General features: G+C 45.2%; 1 protein-coding gene across 1 annotated transcript in view; it reads right to left on the bottom strand.

Moving 5' to 3' along the window:
* Nucleotides 1-7,028, bottom strand: part of LOC106807340 (aquaporin-4-like) — a 42,412-nt gene extending 35,384 nt beyond the window's left edge. Inside the window, exon 1 of the mRNA XM_014809648.1 lies at nt 6,492-7,028. Within this exon, the coding sequence (XP_014665134.1) occupies nt 6,492-7,028 (537 nt within the window). The remainder of the gene's footprint in view (nt 1-6,491) is intronic.
* Nucleotides 7,029-11,297: the final 4,269 nt, after the last annotated feature.

Here is an 11,297-nt window from a genome sequence, read left to right as displayed (position 1 = left end):
ATATTATATATATATATTATATATATTAATAAATAAATATATATTCCATCGGTATGATATTATATAATATTTAAATATATATATTCATCGGTATAACCTGGCGCAACTAGTTTGGTATAATCTTTCAACAATCCTACCTGTCTTCTCCTTCTCCCCCTCTATCTATCTCCTCACTCGTCTCTCTCTCCTCTCTCATCTCTCTCTCTCTTATCTCTCTCTCTCTCTCCTCCTCAATCTCTCTCTCTCTCTCTCCGCTGCTCTCTCTCTCTCATTTCTCTCTCTCTCTGCTTCCTTCTCTCTCTCTCCTCTCTCTCTCTCTCTCTGCTTTCCCTCTCTCAGTCTCTCTCTCTGTCTTTCTCTCTCTCTCCTCGCTCGCTCACCTCTCTCTCCTCTTTCTCCTTCTTTCTCTTCTTCTCTCTCTCCTCGCTCTCTTCGCTCGTCTCTCTCCTTCTCACCTCTCTTCAGATCGTTTCTCTCCTCTTTGCTCTCTTTCCTCTCTTTCCTCACTCGCTCTTCCGGTCCGCGCTCTCCCTCCTCCCTCGCTTCCCTTCTTTTCTCCTCTCTCTCTCCCTCTTTTCTTTCGTCTCGATCGTCCTCCTTCGTCCCATCTCCCTCCTCTCCCTCTCTCTTTCTCTCACGTCTCCTCCTTTCTCTCTCTCTCTATCCCTCTTCTTCTTTTCTCTCCTTCTCTTATCCTCTTCTCTCTCTCTCTCTATATAGCCTCTCTACTCCTCTTTTCCCCCTCTCCCTCTCTCTCCTCTCCCTCTCCCCCTTTCTCTCCCACTCCGGCTTTCCCTCGCTCTCCTTCTTCGCTCTCGTTTCTCTCTCTCGATCTCCTCTCTTGTGAGTCGACAAAAATCGTAAAAAATAATCAGTTTCATTACATGTTCACACTATGCTATCCCGAGAATAGCTAAACCCAAGCGTCGGCACGGTTTCCTGGCGACGAGAAGCTATCACGTGATCTAATCATTAGACGTAATCCGTGCAGCAGACGATTTCCGGAACAGACCGCCTGGCTCCGTGAAAGCGGGCTAACTATATATATAATCAATGTGCAGAGCGTGCAAAAGTTTCGCAAGATCCCTTTATGTTCGCATTTTACGTCATTCATAATGGCCGCCATAGCTGCTGCGGCAATCGCTGCTGCGCCTCCAGGAAATTTATTTCACAGATGGCAAGTCAGGATTTTCCAGCTGAATTCTGCGCCGAAAAATCAGCGATTGTTTCTGCCTGCTCTGCAGATATAGTCTGGTCTACTTGCTCGTTGCATTTCTCCCGTGCTCGCTCGCAGCCGTTAGAAAGTAGTTCATTTTATTTACGGCTAATACCGAGAGAAATGTTTGTCTGAGTTCTAGTATACACGTTTGTTGTATAATTGTTGCCGCAATTATAATGTTCCTCTATATGACGTCAAGGCGATTCGTAACATACAGCTGCACTGAAAACGGTATTTTAAATAAGTAAAATTTAAACATGTGTGTTCGCCAGAGTTCGTGACAAGCTAGCGAAGCCAATACCGTAAATTACTAGAGTAACATCCGAGTGTTTAAAGCTATAAACATCGCGAATGCACGCACGTGAGCTTTCCAATTACTGAGAGGCAGCGGACCGCTAGCACTGTTGAAATTAAATATAACTGATTTCCGGCGGGGCGTGTAAAGTGTACGCACATAAAATATAAAAGACTGGCCGCTTGAAGCTGAAATTACTTCTGCCAGATTTTCGCAGTTGAAGCTGGGATAAATGAGTTAGTTTTCGGTGCTTTAAGCGGAGAGCAACGTGAACGTTATATATGTGACATCGTGCGCAGATGTCAAACCAACACAAAAGTTATAGTAAAAAAAAATATACGAAGAACGCCGATTAGGGAAAAATATGTGGAGGAGGAAATCAGCAATAAGATGACAACCCGCCAGAAACATCGTAACAGAGACCGTTAGCGTGCAGACCGTTAGCGTGCAGCATCTCATGGCTATAGCCCCTTAAAATATCGCTGCTCCGCTCTCGTGCTTGTGACAGCAATATATTCCGCTTGAAGTGCTTAACGCCGATAAAAATTCAAGAAGATAGGCAAATCAATCAATCTGCGGACAATCCACGCATGCTAATTGCAGAAGCCGTAGTAATCCGCTTATAATTATAATTATAGTGAAATCAATGCTGTCATGCGCTGGCTCTCTACAATAACATTTTTTTGCTAATCTCGGAGCTGTCTCAGAAATGCATTTTAGATTATACTTTATGCGTGCGTGTTTAAGATATCGGCCCTGACAATTAAGAATATAATGCATAGTTACTGTAGTAGAATATTCTATAGGATATAATGTATGCTCTGTACACTAGCAGGAAAATCGAACAATTCTGTAGACGCTATCAATGTTTTCTAAATTGAACCATACTACTGCCACATACCGAGTCTTACCGGATCCATCGATAGCAGAAGTATTGCTTAATTAACATTCTTGCATGAAAGTCTCTCTCGTTGAATAAGAATTCGATAAACCCGCATTGCATTATATAATGTAGTCTGGTAGATATCCGCATTGTGTTCCCAAGTAGATCGGTAAAACAGCCCACTGTGTTTTCAACCCGATTCGTTGCCATGTTAATCCACCAGCATTGCTTTGTTATCCTGGAGGAGCAACATAATAACATCCGGCTTTCCATCCGATCCGAGTGATGCGCTTTCAAATCGGTTTCACTTGACGTAATGACTCATTGTTGCTCGACCGTAAATCGCGTTATTTCGGTGGTAAATAATTAGACTACGGTTTTGCTATGACGCTTCAATCGGCGGGCCATCGTACTAAAGCTGGCGTGTGATTGCGTGGCATTTTATGGCTCCCTCTATGCGCGCTGCTCCAACCTTTATGCGGAAAGAGAGACAGAGAAACGAACGAAGAGAAAAAGAGGATAAGGGGTCGAGGGAAAGAAAATGGGAGAGTCAAGAGTGAGAGAACGTGGCGGAAAGGTGGCGGGTGAAGAAATAGAAAAGGAAACAGAGCGATAGGGAATCGGAGAGCGGGCGAAATACGAACTAGGGCGAAAGCGAAGGCGAGAGAGAAGGTTGAACAGAGAGAAGAAGAGTACATTCATTACTCCGCCGGTTCGAGGCGTACACAACGTAGGGCGAAAAACACGGCGATATAATATGTACAGAACATACAATAACACGATAATACAATAACACGATAATACAATACATTTCTTACATACCTCTAGATGTTTTCGAAATTTCGTCCAGCTCGATTTCATGCGCTTATGTTTTCTACGTATAGTCACGATATGAGTACACCCATATAATGCATCGGTTTGTTAGTGGGTATAAGGGCCTAGTGAATAAATATATTGTTGAAAACTTAACATTAACTTAATTAACATGGTTTACGAAAAAGAGCTTTGTTTCTGCATATCCGTTCGACTGATTCCACAAGACGTCAAGAATAAACCCGACGTAATGAGCTCATAGAAGGTTGGAATCAATCTTGACAACCCTATTGTATAATTCAAAATACTAGCGCACGCATGAGGTACATATGTCTAAGAGAAAACTTCAAAATTACATGCAAGTAATCATTTTGCAGTCACTGCATACTGTCACGTGTAAGGATATAATGACAGTTTGAATTTTTTATAATGAAAAATGTTTACAAATTTAAATTAGGTTACCTAAAGTCTCAACGAGTAAAAACAGGTGTGTAATATTAATTTAAGCAAATTGGTTGCATTATCATGCGATACAAATGGTAAAAATGCACATTAGTGCGAAAGATTCTATAGCTTGCTATGTGTGCATATTATATTTCTCTGCAATAAATAAAATCCACGTTTTTGCAAAGATTGAGAAATAATTACAGCACGTTCGAAATATAATGCGCGAAAAGAAAAAAAACCGCTTTTAACCACTAGAACACAACTTTTAATGGTGAGCAATAACCCGAGAGTCTATCTCAATATTAAAATTTAGCACGCAGCGTCTGAAACACTGTACCTTACCGCAGCCACTCGTACTCTCTGCGTTAAAAGAAAATACATGAGTCACTATATATATGGATAGATAGATAAACCCGCTCGCCCGTAAATATATATGAGGAAACCTCTTAAAAGCAAAGTGATTCGTGTTTTTTTGCGACATACATCGTATGCGACTCTTGATTGAAAACGTTTTCGCAGAGCGGTGATTTTCGGCCGAAACGCGAGCCGGTCGCTGGGATTCCACTTTTCCGCGGCACGCACGTGTATAATCTATATAGTTATCGGAGAAGCATTACAACGACGATTGCCGCCTTGCAGATAACAAGCGCTCGAAACAACATAAACTCGCGTTTAGAGAGAACGTCATTGTCGCGAAAGCTAAACGATTTAGTACCGTTTTACGGCCTTCGATGCCGCGAATAGATTTCCTGAAGCATGATTTTATGACGATATAGGCCTATATATAGGCATGGATATCTGTATACGCATCTATATGCATCGTGAGATATCTACGGTCATACGACGCTGCATGTGTCTCACGTGTTTTCAATAATTACAGCCGCACATGTTATAATTGGCCCGTTAATTAATGCGGCGGAAAGTAGATTATTATCATAATTAACACGATGAATCGACGCACGTACGTCGCATATATAGTGTGGAAAGTATAACGTGCGAATGCTGTCGAGGTTCTGCAGATGCTAGCGGGCTATATGGTTTCAGTGAAGTGTAATGGTACCACGTCACTGTTAGAGTGGTTAGCCTCAGCTTCACCCGAGAATTGCCTGGCTGGCTGGCTGGCTGCTAATATCGCACTTAATAAGCTTGCAGCCAGACGGCTGACCCCCCCTGTCTCCATATGCTATCAGGAAATAGGCGATAGAGCCCAACCGAGCTAGCGAACGCAGCGAGAAGTTGGTCACATAGAAAAGTGGCGGAAAATCTTCCGATTGAAGACGAACTTGGGTTTAGACGCCACGGTAATATCGATTATTTTAATATAATAATTGACATGCAAAGCTATTTTATTCGTTGCATGTCAGCGTTGCGCGCGCAATACATGTTGATTCTATAACACCGTGCCCGATTTTCACGCTGCTTTGTCGGTATCTGGCAAATCCTTTCATTAAATCTATATTTTCGCGTAATGTCCGGCGTTTTCTGGCGCGATAGCGGCTTTATGGCGCTTTGCATTTTCAACGCGCGATCGTTAATAAGATATTGCATGTAATTTCCGAGGCGCTCTGAATGCTGCCTGCTATAATCGCATTTAGAGCTTGGCCACAGTGTAAATAGTGCATCACATAGCACCACCACAAACGCACCCCTGTAACATGGTATACGCCCCTCGCATAGCAAACATTTCCTCTACAGTGCGCATGCGCATGGGCAAGTCTAGCAAGGCGTAGAGAACATGGGCATGGGTGCTTTGTAATTTATTGCCCATGTGTAAGGTAGAGAGGGAAGTTTGTCATGGGGGGTATATACCATGCCACACCCGTGGCTGCCGGAAGCCTTCTACTCCACTTCGTACTCACAACATTGGATATGTATATGTACAATGGATATTGAGTATGGCTATGAGGCTCCCGGATGTAAAAATATCCCCGGATGGGGAAAGGTCCCGGATGCAAAAAAGATCCCGGATGCGGGAGGTCCCGGATGCTAAAATTATCACGGATACAGAAAGGTCCCGGATGCAAAAAAGATCCGGGATACGAAAAGTCCCGGATGCAAAAAATATCACGGATGCAGAAAGACCCCGAATGCGATTCCGAAAGAACCCGGATGAGTCTGTGATTGCGCGCGGCTGAAGATGAAACGTACCCCGGCCAAATGAAACATCCGCCAATTCTACTCGGGCAATTACTTATATACGTTATCCTACACTCAGTTTACCTAACGAGGTTCGCGCGCCTCTAGAGAGAGAACGGCCTTTAAACGATAATTATAAGGTTTCTAATAACACGACCTTCCCATGAGTCATACGCATGCATCTACGTCTACGCGCAGGCCGCGAAGCTGGTGCGTGCGTGCGGCCACGGCTGCTGAATAATGCATTTTGTTTTTCTTGAAATTGCTCTCGAGACTGCGAATCTGTGATACGAGCTCAGCGTGTTTGCTTAATTCGTTAGGCGAGTTTAATCATCACGCAGGCACTCCTGGCACAGCGGAGATAGAGGCTGTGTCAGGGGGCTGGCGTGTCTACGTAATGACGCCAACATCAAACACTCGCCCGCACACGCTGCTCATCCTTATTATAACAGAGGAATTTTCGTCTGCCACTGTGCATACGGTTGATGAGGAATATTCACGGCGAATAGATGACCATGGGTCACCGACCAAAAAAATAAAGTTATCGATTATTATGGATCTAACACATATTAACTTTATTTCCCTGTTTCTCTACTAGTTTCACTGCACTCGCCTATTAACTTTTAGATTGTACTATTGACTACAGCGAGCGCAGTGCAGTGCGTATGATTATTACTGTTGATGAGGAATCTACTCACGGCGAATAGATGACCAAGGGTCACGGACAGTCCGATCGCCAACGATCTGGATCCCATGTCCTGTCGTTTCGGATCGAGGTTCGCGAACACCGTGAACACGTAGATAAACGTAATCATGAACTCCACACCGAACGCCTGCGCCAGACTAAACTGTTCGTTGACCCGCGTCGTTCCGAGGTCAGCGCGAATGTCCTTCGGTAGAACGCCGTATAGAATCGCTGATCCGGCGATCGCACCGAGACACTGTACGGCGCAGTAGAAGACGGCCCGTAGAATGCTGACGTTTCGGGTTACGAGCATGCCTAGAGTGACGGCAGGGTTCATGTGTCCACCGCTAATGTGGCCGACGCACTGGACGAATGTCGCGACGGCGAGGCCGAAGGCGAGCCCGACTTGTATGTCGTTGGCGGGCGACGCCTCGCTCCATCGCACGGCGGCGCCACAGCCGACGAAGACGAGGAGTAAGGTGATGAGGAACTCTGTTCGCACCGCCTTCCAGAACTGAAAGTTGCGGATCTCTTCCTTGACGGATACCATGACTGTTGCTGCCGCTACTACTGCTGCCGCTGCCGCTGTTGTAGCTACTGCCGCTGTTGTCGCTGCCGATGCTGCTGAAAATTATGATGTGGCTGTTTTTGCTGCTGCTGCCGCTGCCGCTGCCGCTGCCGCTGGTGATGATTATGCGGCTGTTGCTGCTGCTGCCGCCGCTACTGCCGCCGCTGCTGCTATTGTTGTCGCTGCTGCTGTTGTTGTTGTTGATTGTGCTAGTGATACTGTTACATCTGTTCCTGCTGCTTCTGGTGCAGCTATTGTTGCTGCTGCTGTTGTTGCTACGCTGAGTCTGGGTTTCACACGCTCTCGCTCCGTCCTCACCCGGTCCGCAGTGCGAATCCTCGACTCTGTCGAATAATCCGTCGATTTACGGTGCGAAGCATTTACTCGAACCTACGCGCCACGCGAGGACACACAGGACGCGTTTAACGCGCGCAAACCGCCACAAATACATATCGCGTCTGCAGCAGCCGTACCGTGGCACGCGGTCTCAACTCTCGCACGTCAGTATTGGCTGCTGCCCGTCAGGCGCATGCGCTGTGGAGACGACAATCGGCGCGAACCGTCCTTCGCTGTGCTGGCAGTGTGTGCGTACACACCGCGAGAGCTCCGCAGATCTGCCGTAATAGGCATAATAGGCATAATAGGCATGATATGCATAATCGTAGGCTATCGGCATCTTAATGATCGCCGTGACGCCGCAGTTGTTGTGTAGTGACTTGTGTGTAATTCCCAGCGGTCTGCCTATTTCCGCAGGCGAGGGAATGGAATGGGAATGGTCACACACACACACACACACACACACACACACACACACACACACACACTGCGCACGTCGCCGCGGGCTGGCAGTGTCGCCGGCAGGTGCTGGCGGGCATCAACGACCACGTCTCTTCATCCATGACACATGTCATCCACACACGTCATCCGTCAGGCCGTCACGACCCCACAGCCAGCGCTTATATGCTTAGAACCCGGGTGCAATCACAGTGTTGTATGGTTGACTGTTATTTGGTTGTTTGGTTGACTGTTGACTTGGTTTGAATACGACTAGAATAATTTTCTATGACAATTATGCTCGCATAGTGAGCATACAGTCGTTGCTTATGCTTAAGGCACAACGCCCACAATCTATACAGTCGTTCCCTGTGCTTAAGTCACGACACCCACAATCTACGCAGTCGCTGCTTATGCGTAAGCCCCAACACCCACCATCCACATTGTCTTTTTATGCTTAAGGCACAGCACTCACAATCCATATAGTGTTTTTTATGCTTAAGTCACATCACCAACAATGCACACAGTCAGTGCTTATGCTTAAGTCACATCACCAACAATGCATACAGTCGCTGCTTAAGCCTAACACACAACAACTACGACCTTGAAATCAAGACTCATGATGATGAGTCATGCGTCATGGACGCCTCTGCATGCTCAGTAGCCATGGACTGAAGCTCAACTGAAGCTTGTAATTATGAACAAATTATACAGCTCGCGTAAGAAATCTCGCCGATTCAAAACCGATCAAGATATTTACATTATCTCGACAAACATATTAATCGATATTTTCCCACGGGATGTTTCACGGAATAATAATTGAAGAATAAGCTAGCAATGAAAGATGCCGTATAGCGTGTTGAAATCTCCGGGGGCGAACTGTGCAATTATTCGTGCACTCTGTTACATCGATCGGTCGCGGTTACGATTAGAATAGCGAAATTATAAATGCACGATGTGAGGTGTATGTAAATGAATGCTCTCGGATTTCAACGAAGTTTCCGTTCATCGGAATATACAGTGAGACGACGAACAAAATCATTAAACATTGAGAAGCATCGCCGATAGCAAAGAATCCTGCGATTCCGCGTAAGCATTTTTTTCAACTTCGGTTTTTTTGTTCATCAATATGGATTATTAATTAGGTTACGCGCCACTGTGCTAACAGAAAAACGAACGATATTCGCTGACTATCATATATAACTCGGGGTAATAATCGTATTTTAACTTGTATCGCGTGGAGGCGGGAGAAACTCTGTTCTGCGCTCGGCGTTGAAGTTATGATACATTCGACATCATAAACTCGGTCAATATCTGCCACGAAAGTGCGGCCAAATCGGAATTAGAATTGCTTCTCGACATCATGGCGCATCAGGCGTCTACCTACCCGCCGCTGCCACGGCAACAAACCCACGCCGAAGACATTTTTAGGTTTGATACGGGAACTTATTGAATTATCCCCACCGACGTCGAGTATATATATATATATATATATAGTTGCTCTAGCGCTAGGCGAAAACTCTCGTCGAAAGTAGCTCTTGTCACGAGATTATCGGGTGCGACGGAGCACGGTCGCGTGTTAATGTGAAATTACGCTCTTGTCAACTTGATTTCACGCGATTGTCCGGCACTGACCTTCCGTCGTGGCTTCCTCTAAAACGTCGACGAAATCAACGGTGACAGCTGCCGCCCTGCTAGAGCCAGAGGGGCTTTTGACCGCGCGCGTTATAATATATATCTATATAGAATCACTGTTAAAATTATTCCATCGATTTCCGCGTAGGCGATTTTCCTGTTCGACTGACGAGTTCCTCCCTTCCCTCTTCTCCACTTTCTCCCCTTCTCCACTCTCGGTACTCTCTTGTGGGCGTAACGGCTATGCAGAACTTTTTTTCTGTAACGAATTCGAATTAGACCAACACCACGCGAATCTGCGTCGGAAATCGCTTACACAGTGCAATTTACACGATAGCAATTTATAACAGTGCAATGGATATTATAGTGCATATTTATACACGTAAAGCAGCATATATATATATATATTTGATCATTGGCTGATACGAACGGTATAAGTTTATAATAAATGCGACGCGGCCCGGAGCCGTGGGGACCACGGTCTGCAAACGCATTTCCTCGGCAAATTTATAGATGATCGAATCAGTGACGCTAGAGATTGGATCGTATATTTTTGCGGCAAATATTGCTTCGGTGCGCCTCGCGCACCGGTGGGGTTAAATGCGGTAGATGGAGTCGTCGCCAGCCACCCACTTCTATAAAACCAGATAACATTGTTACCGAACCTTACTGCATCACGGGGTACACTGCCTCGGTAGCTGTCGCCCGGTCCAGCCATAGCCAGACTTTGAAGGGGAATTCAAAACAGAAAGCATAAAAAAGAATTTGCTTGCATTATTATTAACGTATAATAACGGACGCGGCTATCAGGTTAGGAAATAGTTCGCTCGTAGTCCGTTCTGCTTTTGTGACTTTTTCAATAAAAGAAACGAAACACAAAACAACGCGCGTGCGTTTTCTAGCTTTAGTATATATTGAAAAGGGATAGAGAATAAGAGAATGTGAAAGAAGAAGAGAGAAAGAAGAAGAGAGAAAGAAGAACAAGCGCGGGAGAGAGAAAGGGGGAGAGACGGACAAAACGAGAAAGGGAGAGAAAAGGAGAGAGAGAGAATAAAGAGCGTAAGAGAAAAAGCGAGAGAAAGGGGGAAAGAGAAATAGAGCCTTGGAGAATAAAGAAAGAGAGATAGAGAAAGATAGAAAACAAGAGACAGGAGGAGAAAGAAGAGGAGAGAGGGGAGAGAGCGAGCGAAAGAAAGAACAGAGAGAGAGAGAGAGAGAGAGAGGAAGTGAAAGCATAGTAGAGAAAGAGAGACAAAGCCTCGCAAATCTTTGGGTCATATGCGAATAAATTGCTCAATTTATCAGCATCAATCAGCCATAGGCAATACTTGATGCCAATAATGAAATCCTAGCGGCATGGGCTCTTTTCAAATTTCCACTTCGCGTAAAACGCCTCCCTCGCGAAAAGACCCACGCTCGGAGAACCGTTTAGTTGACATTGTCATTTCAGATTGCTCGCGCGCTCGCGAAATCTCGTTCGTTGCGCCGGGCCTTTAATCAATGACAATTATTGTTTTGTCCGTAATTTCGTCGGAGACCGAGCCGTGCTGGGAAATAGCTCGCGGTCGAGATTTCTCAACGCAGAGAAGCCATAGTGCCAAACGCTTTACAATCACAGCGAATTCACGAGAGCACACAAAGCGCGCGCGAAAATGTGAAGTACAAATTAAAAGTGATTGCGACACGGATTCGTAACGTGTTCGCTCATCTCTGTTTTGTCTCGCGTTCGCTTTCAATCGATTCTATCTATCTGTCTATCTATCTATCTATCTATCTATCTATCTATCTATCTATCTATCTATCTATCTATCTATCTATCTATCTATCTATCTATCTATCTAT

The sequence above is a fragment of the Priapulus caudatus genome, unplaced genomic scaffold (assembly GCF_000485595.1).
Source record: "Priapulus caudatus unplaced genomic scaffold, Priapulus_caudatus-5.0.1 Scaffold209, whole genome shotgun sequence".
NCBI lineage: Eukaryota > Metazoa > Priapulida > Priapulimorpha > Priapulimorphida > Priapulidae > Priapulus > Priapulus caudatus.
Note: the sequence above shows the minus strand (reverse complement) of the source record. Positions and strands in the feature narration are given on the sequence as shown.